The sequence below is a fragment of the Cervus canadensis genome, chromosome 18, assembly GCF_019320065.1.
Source record: "Cervus canadensis isolate Bull #8, Minnesota chromosome 18, ASM1932006v1, whole genome shotgun sequence".
Lineage (NCBI taxonomy): Eukaryota > Metazoa > Chordata > Mammalia > Artiodactyla > Cervidae > Cervus > Cervus canadensis.
In genome coordinates this window covers 24,831,610-24,849,009 of record NC_057403.1, presented here as the reverse complement: position 1 = coordinate 24,849,009, position 17,400 = coordinate 24,831,610, and the positions used below count along the sequence as shown (strand labels likewise).

The 17,400-nt window shown below is 48.8% G+C and overlaps 1 protein-coding gene, 1 long non-coding RNA gene and 1 other non-coding gene across 4 annotated transcripts; 2 read left to right on the top strand and 1 right to left on the bottom strand.

The window, feature by feature from the left end:
* Nucleotides 1-692: 692 nt before the first annotated feature.
* On the top strand, nucleotides 693-799 carry LOC122421779. The gene has a single exon (XR_006263596.1). It is a non-coding gene; the product is annotated as a U6 spliceosomal RNA (small nuclear RNA).
* Nucleotides 800-7,069: 6,270 nt separating this feature from the next.
* PPP1R14A (protein phosphatase 1 regulatory inhibitor subunit 14A) lies at nucleotides 7,070-11,481 on the bottom strand. 2 transcript variants are annotated; one of them, XM_043437555.1, is made up of 4 exons: nucleotides 11,008-11,450; nucleotides 8,729-8,809; nucleotides 8,123-8,155; nucleotides 7,070-7,307 (listed from the first exon to the last, which is right to left on the bottom strand). In XM_043437555.1, the coding sequence occupies exons 1-4, from the start codon at nucleotides 11,206-11,208 to the stop codon at nucleotides 7,179-7,181; spliced, it is 444 nt and encodes a 147-aa protein (XP_043293490.1). In that variant the 5' UTR covers nucleotides 11,209-11,450; the 3' UTR covers nucleotides 7,070-7,178. The 2 variants fall into 2 exon arrangements, with proteins under 2 accessions (XP_043293490.1, XP_043293489.1); XM_043437554.1 differs by lacking the exon at nucleotides 7,070-7,307 and having other exon boundaries at nucleotides 7,336-8,155; nucleotides 11,008-11,481.
* A 21-nt stretch (nucleotides 11,482-11,502) lies between these two features.
* On the top strand, nucleotides 11,503-12,434 carry LOC122421500. Its single transcript, XR_006263507.1, has 3 exons — nucleotides 11,503-11,629; nucleotides 11,868-11,958; nucleotides 12,151-12,434. It is a non-coding gene; the product is annotated as an uncharacterized LOC122421500 (long non-coding RNA).
* The last annotated feature ends 4,966 nt before the right edge of the window (nucleotides 12,435-17,400 follow it).

The following is a 17,400-nucleotide window of genomic DNA, read 5'->3' as shown; positions in this document are numbered from 1 at the left end:
AGGAGCCAGAGATCAAGTTGCCAACATCTGCTGGATCATAGAAAAAGCAAGAGAGTTCCAGGAAAACATCTATTTCTGCCTTATTGACTATGCCAAAACCTTTGACTGTGTTTACCACAACAAACTCTGGAAAATTCCTAAAGAGATGGGAATACCAGACCACCTGACCTGCCTCTTGAGAAACCTGTACGCAGGTCAGGAAGCAACAGTTAGAACTGGACATTGAACAACAGACTGGTTCCAAATAGGAAAAGGAGTATGTCAAGGCTGTGTATTGTCACCCTGCTTATTTAAGTTACATGCAAAGTACATCATGAGAAATGCTGGGCTGGATGAAGCACAAACTGGAATCAAGATCACCAGGAGAAATATCAATAACCTCAGATATGCAGATGACACCACCCTTATGGCAGAAAGCAAACAACTAAAGAGCCTCTTGATGAAAGTGAAAGAGGAGAATGAAAAAGTTGGCTTAAAGCTCAACATTCAGAAAACTAAGATCATGGCATCTGGTCCCATCACTTCATGGCAAATAGATGGGGAAACAGTGGAAACAGTGGCAGACTTTATTTTTCTGGGCTCCAAAATCACTGGAGATGGTGACTGCAGCCATGAAATTAAAAGATGCTTACTCTTTGGGAGAAAAGTTATAACCAACCTAGACTAGACAGCATATTAAAAAGCAGAGATGTGTGCTCACTTCGGCAGCACATATACTAACATTGGAACGATACAGAGAAGATTAGCATGGCCCCTGCACAAGGATGATATGCAAATTCGTGAAGCGTTCCATATTAAAAAAAAAAAAAAAAGCAGAGATGTTACTTTGCCAACAAACATCCGTCTAGTCAAGGCTATGGTTTTTCCAGTAGTCATGTATGGATGTGAGAGTTGGACTATAAGGAAAGCTGAGCACCGAATAATTTATGCTTTTGAACTATGGTGTTGGAGAAGACTCTTGAGAGTCCCTTGGACTGCAAGGAGATCCAGCCAGTCAACCCTAAAGGAAATCAGTCCTGGGTGTTCATTGGAAGGACTGATGTTGAAGCTGAAACTCCAATACTTTGACCACCTGATTCAAAGAGCTGACTCATCTGAAAAGACCTTGATGCTGGGAATGATTGAAGGTGGAAGAAGAAGGGGACGACAGATGATGAGATGGTTGGATGGCATCACCAACTCAATGGTCATGAGTTTGAGTAAACTCTTCAGTGTTGGTGATGGACAGGGAGGCCTGGCGTCCATGGGGTCACAAAGAGTCGGACACGACTGAGCGACTGAACTGAACTGAACAGCAGTAAGTAAGGAGAACACCAGGGATCTCTCCCAAAACAGTGTCTCCTCAGACAGTAAAACTGGGAAAAGTTTTAAGCTAAGGGTACATGCATACTCATGAAGGGGTTTGGGTGGCCTACAGAGTCCAAGCTTTAGTTGATTAAAGTTACAAGGGTCAGAAAAGGTCAACGTCCTCATCCCTGAGGTTCTGATCTGATGGTTGAGCACTTCAGGCTAATCTTTACCATTGAAATAGAACTGAGAGTCTTTACCACTGATATATTATCTTTGCTATTGTTACTTGTCTTGCATGCTAACCCTCTTTTGTTTCTGCATTCTTTTATTCCCTTTAGTTCACTGATTACTGAGAACTATTCAAGGGCAAGCCTTGTGGCTGGGCTCAGATCACAAAATGACTTCTCAGGTCTAAAATGGATTCTCAGGTTTCCATGGTGGCTCAGTGGTGAAGAATCTACCTGCCAATGCAGAAGACAAGGGTTCAATCCGTGGTCCGGGAAGATCGCACATGCTGAGGAGCAACTAAGCCTGTGTGTGCTCCACACTATTGAGCTTATGCTCTGGAGCCTGGGAGCTGCAACTCCTGAGCCCACACACCCAAGAGCCCCTGCTCCACAAGAGAAGTCACTGAAATGAGAAGCCTGAGCACCGCAACTAGAAAGTAGCCCTTGCTTGCCGCAACTGTAAAAGAGCCCACGCAGCAACGAAGACCCAGCACAGTCAAAAATAACTAAATAAATGAATGAATTTGTTTTTAAATGGCTTCTTTTGTGTCAGGAAAGCCATGCCTCGTTCTTTTTCTCCACTGCTTACAAGAGGAGAGAGACAAAAAATGTATGTTTTAAAGTTTCATGGAGACTTCTGCCTCTGACCAAGATGAAATAACAAGGACTAGATGTGTTTTACTGCCTGAGGCAAGCAAAATCACAAAAACAAATACCGGAGTAGAAAATGGCAACCCCCTCCAGTGGTCTTGCCTGGGAAGTCCCATGGACAGAGGAGCCTGGTGGTCCTGTCTGTGAGTCTCTTCTCTTTCTTTGCTGTATTCATCTGTTGCTGCATCAATGCCATGGTTTTATTTATTTTTGGCCGCACCTGTTGACATGTGGGATCCTATTTACCTGACCAGGGATCAAACCCAAGTCCCCTGCACTGGAAGCATGGAGTCCCAACCACTGGACCACCAGAGAAATCCCCAGAGTTTTCATTACTATGGTTTTGCAATATGGCTAATATTTGGTAGAGCAAGCCCTCTTCTCTTTCCTCTCTAATTGACTTAGTTATTCTTCCATACAGCTTCCCAGGTGGTGCTAGTGCCCTGTAAAGAACCTGCCTGCCAATAAAGGAGACCTAAGATACATGATTCGATCCCTGGGTCAGGAGGATCCTCTGGAGGAGGGTATGGCAACCAACTCCAGTATTCTTGCCTGAGAAATTCCATGGACAAAGGAGCCTGGCAAGCTAGCGTCGAAGAGTTGGATACAACTGAAGTGACTCAGCACGCATGCATGCATTCCTCCATACAAATTTTAGAATAGGTTTTATCAAGTACCTCAAAAAATCCATCCAGAATTCTGATTGAAGCTGCTTTGAATTATTGACTAATTTGGAGAGAACTGACATGTGGATAATACTAAGATGTCTTATGCAAAGGCATGGATAGTCTCATTTTTTCCCACATTATCTTCTATATCCTTTATTGGCATATTGATGCTTTTTCCATCAAGGATTTATGTATCTTTAAGGTGTTAAATAGACTATAGTTTTTGTAGCTACTGAGAGCCGAACAAGTTTGTTTTGCTTTTTGGTGCCGGATCTCCGGAACACATTTTTTAAATAGTTTTATTGGTTATGGCAGTATTAGTGAAATGACACTGATTCTTGTAGGCTTATCTTGTATCAACCATGGTACACCTTTTATGAATAGCCTTACTGCCCTCTTTATTATAAAGGCGAATAGTATTTCTAAAACATTTAAGCCAATTGTGATTATCAATCATATCATTAGTGTGACCCCATTTCTAGTATTTATCATTCTATTTGCAAAGCTTCTGGTGGTGATCAAAGATGGGCGAGTGCTTTGCAGTAGCAACCTCTGCAGCCCGCTCTTAATTAAATGCTGGTTGAGCCCCCCCCTGGAGTAAGTAACTGACCTTTGGGGTGTAGTTTAAAACAAGTCGCGTAGCCACGAGGGGGCGCTAAGGCTTCAAGTCCAGTCGAGGAGGGTTACTATAAGCGGAGAATGTGGCCACCAGGAGGCGCTGTTATTGGTCCAGCACCTACCGGGTGCCAGGCGCTGCTCCTGACGTTAGGAATACCGCTGGGCCTAAGGAACTAATATTCTTAAAGAGGGGGAAGGTAGGGGGCTTCCCTGGTGGTTCAGTGGCTCAGTGGTAAAGAACCCGCCTGCAAAGCTGGAGACGCAAAAGGCACAGGTTTGATCCCTGGGTTGGGAAGATCTCCTGGAGGAGGGCATGGCAACCCACTCCAGTATCCTTACCTGGAGAATTCCATGGACGCAGGAGCCTGGCAGGGTACAGCCCATAGGGTTGCAAAGAGCCAGACACGACAAAAGCGACTGAGCAAGTGACCAGGGAGGGTAGACAGAAAATAAACTAAAACTTCAGGGTGTGATAAATCCTGTGGAGAAAATTTATTGTGACAGGATAGCGACAGTGTGGCTTCTTAGATAAGGGGCTCAAGGACACCTGTCTGAAATTACATCTAAATGATGAGGGATTCTGAATAGAGTGCTCGGGCAGAGAGTCCAGAAGGGGAAGAGCCTCCTGGAAGTGAAGGTGGGGGAGGGAAAGAGGAGGGATGAAGGCAGAATGATGACAGGTGAAGGGGGTGGAGAGTGGAGGGAGAGACTTTGGTTTCTCTTCTGAAGCTGAAAGAAGCCCATGGAGGGAGCAAGGTGGAAGAAGATTAAAAAAGTAAGAGGGACTTCCCTGAAGGTCCAGTGGTTTGAACTCTGTTTGAACCTCCGACCCGGGTTCAATCTAAGATACCACAAACTGAGAGGTGAAGCCAAAATTTACAAACAAAGAAAAAAAAAGTGAGCAAAAGCATTATTTGGCTGATAAGTGGAAAACAAGATCACAGATCCCTGGGAAGCAGGGTGAGGTGAGTGTGGCAATAATGCAAACCTGGTAGGTCAGGTACACTGTGTCCTTTGTGACTTTTCCTTAACAGAGGGGCTGTGATTCAGTGTCCCCGGGGACATTTTGTTGGCCAGGGATGGTGGCTGTAAAGAGTTAATGGTTCAGTTTCCCCCCCACCCCCCCCCGACAGTGATAAGGTTGATCATAATGCTAATAAGCATTATGATAATAATGCCTTGGCGCTAGTCTATGATTGATCCATTTAAACTTCACAACCACCCTGGGAGGCAGGTACTATTATCATCTTCATCTTACAGATGTGGACACTTGAAGCATGTGGACACAGAGGGGTTAAGTGATTTGCACTAGACCACACAGCTGCAAAGTAGAACAGATGGCCTTTGAATCCAGGCATTAACCCCAGAGCTCATGCTCTTACCCACTATGGTTTGCTGCTTCTCGATCCTTTTGTTCTAGCCATGTTCTCAGTCAAATTGTACTGCCCTTAATTTTTAAAAATTTTTTGGTTGCACCACACAGCATGTGGGACCTAGTTCCCCAGTCAAACCCATGGCCCCTGCATTAGAAGCGCAGTCTTAACCACTGGAACGCCAAGGAACTCCCTGCATTGCCTTGTCAATAGGCTATCTCAGAGAGCTGTTAGCAGTCACTAACACCTTAGTATGAATTAGCACACTTCTTCTTGCCCCTGAAGAACTGCAGTTTATGCTAAAGCTATGGCTTATAAGGGCACTGTAGTGAAGAAGTAGTTGGGTTCTGGAGTCATAATGCCTAGAATTGAAACCAAGTGCCACTTTCCAGCTGAGTGACTGGGGGCAACTGACATCACTATCTGGGCCTCAGTTTCCTCACGGGTGAAGTCCCCACTTTACAGAGGCCCAACACATGGCATACCCAAGACTTCGCTTGGATGCCAGGAGGAGGGATTCCTCCCTCACACTCTGTATCCAGTTGTGTGGAGGGGAGGGGGCACTGGAAGCCTGAGGTCTGTCTGCATAGGGACAGCAAGGTCACCTGAACGGCTGGACAGACCAGGTGCTCCTGGATATTCTTCTCCAGTGTCAGCTTCTCTTCCTGCCAGACTGGAACTTGGACCCCTGGGATGGGTGCCTAATCTTGGCAAGGCTGCTGGGTGGCACTGAATGGGCATGGGGGTTGAGGCTCAATTTTGGTTAGTAGGGGTGAGATGGGAGAGGTGCTTTGCCCCTCCAGGTTGGGGATGAGTCCAGACACTCAGCCCCACGACCAGCGCTGGATCCAGAGAGGGCCAGAAGGTCACAAAGCAGCTCTGGCCCGACCGCACTGCTAAACACAGCCACAGCCACACCCCCATCTCCTGACTGTACATGGCTGGGACTGATGGTACAAACAGAACTATTGTTAAAATAATGAAATATTTCCAGAGTCTTTGGTAAATAGCCGCTATTCACTTGATACCCTGGCCCTTCCCCTAAGACTCTTCAGGGCCTCCTTTCCCCAGCATGAGCATGCCCCAGCCCAATTGGCTTCCCTGTCTCAGTTCTGAAGGACTTATCCGTTCTGACTGATAGATGGGCCTGCCAATTATTTGTTATCTTCCCTGTCTCAGAAAGAAAGTGAAGTCGCTCAGTTGTGTCCAACTCTTTTCGACCCCCATGGACTGTAGCTCACCAGGCTCCTCCATCCATGGAATTTTCCAGGCAAGAGTACTGGAGTGGGTTGCCCTTTCCTTCTCCAGGGGATCTTCCTGACCCAGGGATCGAACCTGGGTATCCCATACTGCAGGCAGATTCTTTACCATCTGAGCCACCAGGGAAGCCTCCTCAGCCCCAATGTTAATCCCATCACCCACCAGTTCAGAGTCCTCAAATATGGGTACCCATTTCACGCAAACTCCTACACATCCTTCAAAGCCCTAAGTGTCACTTTCTTCGGGAAGCACTCCTAGATTTCTTCACCACCCCAAGAGCAAATCGCTCCTCCCACTCCCTAGGCTCCCAAGTACCTTGAACCGTTCAGCACACTGCTCTAATCTTCTGCCCGCAAGCTCTCCTTCCCCACCACCTTGACGCCAGGGGCCATTTTCTGCTCATCTCTGTGACCTCAATACCAATAGCAGTGCTAAGCATCCAGTGGTAGTGGTTTAGTCACCAAGTCGTGTCTGACTCTTGCCACCCCATGGACTGTAGCCCGCCAGGCTCCTCTGTCCATGGAATTTCCCAGGCAAGAATACTGGAGTGGGTTGCCATTTCCTCCTCCAGGGGATCTTCCGGACCCAGGGATAAAAGCATCCAATGAATGTGCAATAAAATCTATTGAGAGGATGAATGGTTTGTTCCGGGTACGCTGCGGTCACAGCAGGCACATTCGGTCCTGGGCCTCTGCTGTGGTGGTCCACAGGTGGTCCTCCCCACAGGACCCCCCTCCCACCACTGCCCACATACGGAGGCCCTGCTGGCTGGGGCTAGGCCAAGGCTGGGGGAGGCGAGGACAGGATGTGAGCCCCAGGGGTGGAAGGTCAGCAGGGCCTGTTCTCATGCTCTCTGGCTGAGGAGCTGTTCTCCATCTGTCCGGGCCAGCTGCGGGGGCTGGGGGCCCCAAGGAGACACAGCGGGGGAGAGGGCGGTGGGGGGAGGCGCTTGGGGAAGCCCACAGTAACCAGGGAGAGGAAAAACAGGCACGCGGTGTTATTGTTACGGAACCATTAAATACAACTTATAAACAAGCCAGGACGGCGTTGGGTGGTGGGGAGACGGAGCAGATCACGGAGGCCAGAGAGGGTCAGGGCGGCGCGGTCCGGGCTCGGTCCTGGCGGGGGCTCAGGCTGCCATCGCCGGAGGGGCTGGGCTGACGGAGGCCTGGCTGCTTGTGGAGGCCTCGCAGCTTCGCCAGCAGCTCCTGGACGAAGTCCTGAGGACAGGGCGAGGGTGCTGAGAACACAGCGGGGGTGGGGGCGCCCCCTGGCCAGCCCCGCCCTTCTGACCCGGGACCCCTCTTCTTCCTGCCCTCTGCTCAGTGAGAGCGCATGGAGGTGGAGGTCAGGAGGGGCAGAGGCTCCAGATAGAGGCGAACATGCCGGACGGAGAGGAAGAGACCGGAGACAGGGCGAGAGAGAAATGGAGAGAGATGCAGAGAAGAGGTGGGGAGAGAAACGAGGGGACCGAGAAAGAAACGGAGCCACAGGGCGACATGGGGCTCTTTCTCAGGCCAAGAGATAACCAGGAGGAGGGTCCCCAGGGGCCAGCGGCCTCAGCCAGCTCCAGGGCAGACAGATACACAGTGACGTTTGTCCCTCGGGCAGCCCAGAGCCGGTCAGAGAAACACGAATAGTTTTCCCTTTTAAAGCCGGGAAGGAAGTGGGAGGGGCTGGGCCGCTCAGGGCCTGGAAGGTCTGGGGGGCCCCTGAGAGGTGGGGAAGGGAGCCCCAGGGTGCTGCAGGCAGGGACGGGGGACAGAGGCAGAGAGAGGAGACAGATGGGGGAGCGTCTCAGCAGGGGGAGATAATGGAGCCCCCGGGGCGGCAGATGGGGGTTGAGGGGACAGGAGTGAGGAAGACAAAAGACACCACTGAGATGAGAAAAGGGCCCTGGGACAGGCAGGGCCCCCAGGGTTCCCTCTGCGGGCCCCACCAGCTTCCACCCTCCTCCCTGGAGACCACCCCCCACCCCCACCCCCACGGGTGCAGGGGACAGAACAGGGCCTAGAGTGGGGGACAGAAAACTCACCTCTGTGGGGTTCGTGCACGACTTTAGGAGCCCCTAAACACCCCCCCCAACAGAAAAAAAAATAGTAAATGACCAACACCTACACCCCTCCAGCCCAACAAAGCCCCAACGAAGCAAGACAAATGGACATCCGGGTGGACTTCCCACGCGGCTTCCAGGGAAGAAATAGATCTGAGCGTCTTAAGAGAGCTATTGGGGGCTAGGGATGAGTCCAGACACTCAGCCCCACAACCAGCGCTGGATCCAGCGAGGGCCAGAAGGTCACAAAGCATTTCCTCCCTCCAGGAGCATAGAGGCCAGAAGAGCAGGGACACTGTGTGCGGACTCACAGCCCTGCTCCTGCTGAGCTGTGTGACCCTGGGCAAGTGATTAGATGTCTCCAGGGTCATTTTCCTTGAAAATGGAGATAATAGTAGCGATAGTAGTGCAATGGAGATAACAGTCCCTTTGGAGGGTTCTGTGAAGATTAAATAAGTTACTAAGCTTGAAGCCATTGAAACAGTGCCTGGCACTGAGGGAGTGCTCAATAAACCCGTTAATTATTGATACGATTTTTAGGGAGATGCAGGGGAGGGGGCTATGTGCAGGGCTTTCCCTTCCACCTACCTGAATTTTCCGGCTTCTCTCTTCTTCACTCTCTAATTCCAACAATTCATCGATGTTGACCTCATCGGGCATGTCTGCCTCCTGAGCGGAGAAGGAGGGGCAGTCAGGGTCCCTTCGCCTCCCTCCCCTGTCTTTGTCCCAGGCTCCAGAGGAGCCCCAGCCGCCCCAGGGCCCAGCTGGCGGGTTCTGGAGCAATAATGTGGTAGTCAGGGACAGCACCGCCAAGGCGGGACATCTGGGTGTGGTGGCGGGGGCAGGGCAGGGGGGGATGACAGATGGGTTGACAGAGGCCCCAGAGCCTGTACCAGCTCGGATCCTGGCCCCTGGGTCCCGGGAGTTTCAGGCCTGGCACTGCGCTCCTGCCTTGGCCCCAGTTCCCACAGTGGGAAGCAGGCCTGGTTGAGTCTTGGAATGTCAGATTCTGGGATTCTGGAGAGGGGCTGGCTCTGTCCTTTCAAGGAAAAGTTTAAGCACTAGGTGGAGGGAAGGGAAGCTGGCAGGCTAGAGCCTGCTGGGGATGGCCCCTAGCCCCAGGGGATGGGGGTGGGGGTTGGGGTCACCCCCTGGGGCCCTAGCGCAACCCTCAAGTCCCCAAGGTGTGTGGGTGGGATAAGTCACGAGCCCAATTTTGAGCAGCCAAGGGGGCACCCTTGGGTGGCCTCTCGGGGCAAAGGGCCAAATGCAGGCTGGCTCGGTACCCCTGTGGGGGACAGATCCCAGCTGTCTGAGCAAAGAGATCCCAGAGGCTACAGTCTCTCCTCCTCCAACAAAGTCCGGCTGATTCCACTGTGGGCTTCAGGCCTGGGTGGTCGGGGGATGGTGTGTGGCGTGGAGTGTCTGTAAGTGTGTAAACCGCCTATGTGAGTCTCTGTGTTTGAGACCAGGGCCGACGGGAGGGTGCAGAGATGTGTCATGTGTTTGTGTGATGTTCTCTGTGGCTCGTACAGGGGTCCGTGGTCCTAAGGGTGGGGGGTGGGGGACTCCGGCTTAGCAGTGTTTGTCTCACTGCGGCATAGATCGATCAGTAAGTGACCACAGCTTGTGTCCCTGAGAGTCTGGCTAGCTATGCCACCTACTACTAGCCACTGCCCATCAGTGTGAGCCCACACGTGTCTGAGGACAGAGGGGCCTCGGGTCACTGCAAGGGACTGTGGCGTCTCCCACCTTCGAGCTGTGCTGAGGACAATCTCTCATCGTGTGTGTGTGTGTGTGTGTGTGTGTGTGTACCTGTGACCGTGTTCTGCAGCACGTGTGTGGGCCTCGGGTCACTGCAAGGGACTGTGGCGTCTCCCACCTTCGAGCTGTGCTGAGGACAATCTCTCATCGTGTGTGTGTGTGTGTGTGTGTGTGTGTGTACCTGTGACCGTGTTCTGCAGCACGTGTGTGTTGTACAAATGTGACTCTAGACAGTGAAATGTCATGACTGTCTGTGGCCCACGAGATAGCAGTGGAGGCTGTAGCCTATGCTGTGTGTGTTCATGGGCAGATGAAGTTTCTGCCTTTGTGTGGCCGGAGGAGCCCATGGCTTACGCGGTTTACTGTCTGGGTGTAGCTATAATTTCTGTTATTTTATGTCTGTGCGTGGCTGCAGCATCTATCATTGCGCTTGCAAAGTGATTATCGCTTTTTTGCTTTTAGGAGATAATGGATGGTCGTTACTTGAATCACTGGGCGTCAGAGGTAGCTGTTGTAGCTTGCACCGTCTGCCACTTGCCACAGCTTTGCCGTGTCTGTGAACAGCCGTGACGAGAGTCCTTCTGTGTGGGTCTAGTCGTGCTGTGTCTGCACATGGCCGTGGCCTGTGTTGGGGTGACTGGGAGAGCCTGCAGCGGTCGCAGAGGTTGACCTGTAAGTGCCCCCCTCGTGTGGCCCGGGGAGGCTGTGTGGGGTTGTTGCTTCTGTCACTGTGTCTGCGAGTGGCCACAGCGCGTCCCTGAGCCTGTCTGTGAACGCCAATGCTTCCTCTGCTGCATGCTGTGGTTGTATCTCCCCCAGACACCATGTCTGTGTTTGGTTTTAAGACATCCCCCTTGTCCCCACCCTTTCTCCAGATAAGGTCACTCCAGCTCCCATATGCTAAAGCCTGGAGTCTGGACCCAAGTCTGTGTGTGCACAAGCAGAATGTCATGGAAGGTAGATGGCGGGGTCCAGGAGCCCAGGAGGCTGCATCCTCCCATGCAAAGGAGGCTGCACCAGGGTGCATCAAGGAGAACAAACAATCAGAGCCTCCCCCCGCCCGGGGTCTCCCCGTCCGTGCCCCCCACCCCTCTCCGCCTCACCCTGCCGCGGTACAGTTCCTCCAAGCGCCCGTCGATCCACTTCTCCACGTCCAGCCGCCGCTGCAGCTCCCGCCGGTCATACTTGACGGTGACGCGCGCGTGCCGCTTCTGCAGCCCCCCGGGGCTGCCCCCCGGCCCGCGGGCCCGCGATGGAGCCTGCAGCTTGCTCAGCACCCGCTTGCCCAGCCGCTGCGCTGCCATCGTGGTCCTGGCCCCGACCCTGGCGCCGCGCTGTGCGCTTTCGCCGGGCGCCCAGGGGGCCTCTTACGGGCCGGGGCGGGGCCGGCTGGGGGCGGGGGCTTGGACTCGCGGGAGGGGGGGCCGGCCCCGCCCCGACCGCCCCGGGCCTCAGTTTCCCCGCCTGCAGCGCGAGGACTGGCCGCTGCGCCCTCGGGAAGCCCGCGGCTGTTGCTGGTTCAGGTATGGGCGGGGTCCAGGAGCCCCAGGCCCGGTCGAGTGGCTGGGCCTCCCGGGACCTGGATCGCCCGGGCGGGGCGGGGCGGGTACCGGGATGGGCTCTCGAGGACCCGGCCTGTCTTCGCCCCCTGGTGGTTTCCAGGGACAGTGCGGGAGCCCCTGTGCTACCTACTCTGCAAGGGAAGGTCAAGCCATGGTACGCACGGTAGGTCTTTTGACCCCTCTTTCATTTATTCACTCAACCATGTATCCATTTGTTCGTATTCACTTTATTCAACAAATATCCTTTTGACATCATGTCATCTGAGCTGTTAGCCACCACCGCCCCCCCACCCCCTGCGCGTTTCTTTCTCCCCTCATATCAGTCTCCTTATGCCAGATAGCATCCAGGGGTTCTCTGTCTCCCTGGTGATCACCAGGTTCCCCCTCCTCAACTTCGCTAGGCACCGAGGACAGAGCGGTGAACAAAACAGACAAGCCTAATCCTCATGAAGTCAACATTCCATGAGGTGGAGACAAGTAGTGACATAATACGTAAGTACAGTACATTACACAGTTTGTTAGAATATGGTTAGTTTATGGAGAAATATGAAGCAGAAGATGAGAAATGGAGGAGGGTGGAGTTTGCACGTTTAACAAGGGTGACCAGAGAAATTTCTTCCCTCACAAGTCTTCCCACCTTAATTGAAAGCAGCAAGAATACACTTCAAAACTTAAATTTGGCAGGACTTCCCTGGTGGTCCATTGGTTGAGAATCTGCCTGCCAATGAAAGGAACCCGGGTTTGATCCTTGGTCCAGGAAGATTCCACATGCCACGGGGCAACTAAGCCTGTGTGCTGCAACTGCTAAAACCCGCATGCCCTTAGAGGCTGTGCCCTGAAACAAGAGAAGCCACTGCAATGAGAAGCCCGTGCACCGCAGCGAGAGAGTATGCCATACTTGCCGCAACTAGACAAAAGCCCATGAACAGCAACAAAGACCCAGTGCAGCCATAAATAAATAAATAATTTTTAAAAAACCTTACATTTGGCCATGTCCTTCCCCTGCTTAAGATTATCCATTCTTAGACAATGGTTTCTTAAATATGACACCAAAAGCAAAGCAACAAAAGAAAAAAAATAAATAAATTGGACACCATCAAAATTTAAAACTTGTTTCAAAGAACATCAAGAAAGTGAAGAGACAACCCACAGAACGAGAGAAAAAATTGCAAATTATATATTTGATAAGGTACTTGTATCTAAAATAAAAAAAGAAGTCATGTAACTCAATTATAAGATGACCCATTTTAAAAGTAGACAAAGGACATGAATAGACATTTCTAGAAAAAAGATATACAAGTGTCTATACCTGAAAAGATGATCAACATCATTAATATCAGGAAAATGTAAACCAAAACAACAATGAAATACCACTTCACACTCAGTAGGATGGCTGTCATTTTTTTAATGGAAAATATCAAGTGCTGGCAAGAATGTGGAGGAATCAGAACCTTGATACATTGATGGGGGGAATGTAAATGGTTCAGCCACTTTGGAAAACAGTCTGGCAGTTTCTTTTTCTTTTTTTTTTAAGATTTATTAAAAATTTAAAAAGTAGAGATGTATTTATTTATGGCTGCACTGGGTCTTCGTTGCAGCATATTGGCTTTCTCTAGCTGAAGTGACTGGGGGCTATTCTTGCTGCAGAGCAGGGGCTCTAGGCGTGTAGGCTTCAGTAGTTGTGGCTTGCAGGCTTAGTTGCTCAGAGGCATGTAAGATCTTCCCGGACCAAGGATCAAACCCATGTCCCCTGCATTGGCCGGTGGATTCTTACCTGCTGGACCACCAGGGAAGCCCCTGGCAGTTCCTTGAAAAGTTAAACTTAGAGTTACCATATGATCCAGTAATTCCATTCTTAGTATACCAGAGAGTTGAGAACACATGTTCACACAAAAATTTGTACATGAATGTTCATAGCAGACAACATGTGGGGGAAAACCCAGCCCATCAATTGATGAATGGATACATAAAATTTGGTATATCCATATGATGGACTCTTATTTGGTAATAAAAAGAAATTAAGTACTTATATATGAACCTTGAAAACATGCTAAGACAGAGAAGTGAAGTGAAAGTCACTCAGTCGTGTCCGACTCTTTGTGACCCCATGGAATATACAGTCCATGGAATTCTCCAGGCCAGAATACTGGAGTGAGTAGCCTTTCCCGTCTCCAGGGGATTCTTCCCAACCGAGGGATCGAACCCAGGTCTGTCTCCTGCACTGCAGGAGGATTCTTTACCAGCTGAGATATGAGGGAAGCCCAAGGCAGAGAAACCAGATACAAAAGGCCACATGTAGTATGATTCTATTTACATGAAATGTTCAGGATAGGTAAATTCATACAGACAGAAAATAGATTCATGGTTGCCTGTGGCTGAGAGGACTGGAGGAAGGGGAGTGACTGCTGAAGAGTAAGGGGCTTCTTTTGAGGATGATGAAATTTTCTAAAATTGAACATGATGATAGTTGCACAACTCTATGAATATACTAAAACCCATTGAATTGCACACTTTAAGAGAGTACATTGTATGCTATGTGAGTTGTAGCTCAGTAAAGCTGAGGTATGTTGAAAAACCAACCAAACAAAACCGTCCATAGCTCCCCATTGTTGTGGGACAATCAAAGCTCTGCCAAACACTGTCCCACCCCAGCACCTTTGCACTAGCTGTTCTTCTATCATGAAAGCTCTTCCCTAGAATGATGTCAACAGGGCTAACTCCTTCATCTCCCTCAAATGTTGCCTGTGCAGTGATCCTCTCTGACAATCCTATTTCATATTGCAATTCCCATGCCCCATACCTGGCTGTATGTTTTATCCATAATGCTCACTGCCTTTTAACCTTGTGTATAATTAACTCATTTACTGTCTTTTTCCCAGCTAGTGGTGTACCAAAGGGAGGGAAACAGGAATGGTCTAACTTGGGCACAGGAAAAAAGGGGATGCACGGTCTGTAGAGAAAATTTTACGGTTTATATAAGATTTATTTATATATTTTTGGCTATGCTGGGCTTTCTCTAGTTGCAGCAAGCAGGGGTTACTCTCTAGTTGTGGTGCACAAGCTTCTCATTGCAGTGGTTTCTCTTGTTGCTCTAGAGCACTGGCTCAGTAGGAGCAGTGCACGGGCTTAGTTGTCCCACAGCATGTGAGAACTTCCCGGACCAGGGATTGAACCCGTGTCCCCTGCACTGGCAGGTGAACTCTTTACCACAAGCCAACCCTGTGAGAATTTTAAAATAATAATGAAACTAATCAAAAGTTGAAGATGTGGTACATGTTTTATGATGGAATATTACTCAGCCATTAAAAAGAATGAAATAATGCCATTTGTAGCAACATGGATGGACCCAGAGATTGTCATACTGAGTGAAGCAAGTCAGAGAAGGAGAAATACCGTATGACATCCCCTATATGTGAAATCTAAAAAGAAATGATACAAAGGAACTTATAAAACAGAAAGAGTCTCACAGATTTAGAAAATGAACTTATGGTTGTGGGTTAGGGGGTGGGGAAGGGATAGTTAGGGACTTCAGAAAGGTCATATTCACACTGCTATATTTAAAATGGATAACTAACAAGGACCATAGCACATGGAACTCTGCTCAGTGTTATGTGCCAGCCTGGATGGGAGGGGATTTGTGGGGAAAACTGATTTATGTATATGTACAGCTGAGTTCCTTCGCTGTTCACCGGAAACTACCACAAGCATTGTTAATCAGCTATAATGCAACACAAAATAAAAATTTTAAAGTTTGGGGAGAAAAAGTTGGCCAAGTTTATATTATGCCATACACTGACAAATTCTAAACAGTATCAGTGATAAAAGAATCATTCCACCCCCAGGAAAAAAATTGTTTGCAGGTCTACTGACTGAACAATTTAATGCAATACTGTTGAATTTGTTTTTTAAAACTGTTGACTTTTAATAATATATTGGTAAGTTTCAAATTAGATATTTTTATTACTCTTATCCTTTAGTAAATATTGTACGTGTATTAGTTTTTTATTGCTCTGAATAAATTACCACAAATTCTGTGGCTTAAAACAACACTTGATGGCTCAGTGGTAAAGAATCTGCCTGCCAATGCAGGAGACATGGTTCGATTCCTGGTCTGGGAAGATCCCACGTGCCGCAGAGCAGCTGAGCCCATGCACCTCAACTACTGAGCGTGTGCGCTAGAGCCTGAGAGCCACAACTACCGAGCCCATGTGCTGCAACTACTGAAGCCCACATGCCCTAGAGCCCATGCTCTGCAAAAAGGGAGGCCACCGCAATGAGAAGCCTGTGCCCTGCAAGTAGAGCGTAGCCCCCAGTCACCTCAACTACAGAAAAGCCCACGCAGCAATGAAGACCCAGTGCAGCCAAAAATAAATAAAACAAGCAAACAAACAGAAAACACTTGTTTATTATCTCATGGTTTCTGTGGATCCAGTCCAGTTATGGCTTAGCTGGGCCTTCTCTCCAGGGCCTCCTCAGGCAGCAATCCAGGGGTCAAACAGTGCTGCCATCTCATCAGAGACTCCACTGAGAAAAAGATGCGTTTCCATCTATTTGAAGCTGTGGGGATGCGGTCTTCATTTTCTACCTGGCTATCAGCGGGAATGGCTCTTGACTCCCAGAGGCCACCTATAATCCCTTACCATGCGGTCTTCTCCATCAATTCTCTCACAATGTGGCGATTTCTTTCTTTCAGAACCAGCCATGGACAGTCTCTCAGTCCATGGAGACAGTCTTACATAATGTAACGTAAACCTCCTTTGCCATATTCTATTGGTTAGAAGCAAGTCCCACCCAGGCCCTGCTTACACCTAAGCGGAGGGGATTATAGGGGGCTGTTTGCCACAATGGTCTAAAGGAAAGTTAATATGGAGAACCCTAATGTATACTGTTGACCTCTGACATATATAGACTGAGCTATGTGTGCTCATTTTGAAAATATGTTCATAACAATTTGGAAGCATTTGGCCTTGTATCAGGCACAGTTTGAGTCTCCAATTTCTGTGACTATACAGTCTTGCATTTAAATACATTAGAAATTTAAATGATAGCACAATGATTGTAAAGATGGAGAAACTATTGTCATTCTACATGTTCTTTTGGAGTTTTTGTGTTTAAAAATTCAAAAGAGTGAGTCAGGGTATGAACTGTAAGACATAATATTTTTATTTGATAAGTACAAACTTTCATTCATACATGAAATATTTTATTGAATTTAAGTAATATCTTTAAATGGAAATTTATTAATTTTTGATTATTAAATTTAAAATTAAAGAACAAATAAAATAATGACACTTACATGATTATTACTGAAAATAATTTCTTGGTAGAGTGGAGGAGGTATTAAAAATTATCCACCCCAGGGGCTGTTACAGAACTGAATGTAGGTTCATTGGCCTGCCACACAGCAAAGCCAATTTACTGACACTAGGTTGTGGTAAAGAAAAGTGCAGCATTTATTTGCAGGACAGCAAGCAAGGAGATAACCTCAGATATGCAGATGACACCACCCTCATGGCAGAAAGTGAAGAAGAACTAAAGAGCCTCTTGATGAAAGTGAAAGAGGAGAGTGAAAAAGTTGGCTTAAAGCTCAACATTCAAAAAACTAAGATCATGGCATCCGGTCCCATCACTTCATGGGAAATAGATGGGGAAACAGTGGAAACAGTGACTGCCTTTATTTTTATGGGCTCCAAAATCACTGCAGATGGTGATTGCAGTCATGAAATTAAAAGACGCTTACTCCTTGGAAGGAAAGTTATGATCAACCTAGACAGCATATTAAAAAGCAGAGACATTACTTTGCCAACAAACATCTGTCTAGTCAAGGCTATGGTTTTTCCAGTAGTCATGTATGGATGTGAGAGTTGGGCTATAAAGAAAGCTGAGCACCGAAGAATTGATGCTTTTGAACTGTGGTGTTGGAGAAGACTCTTG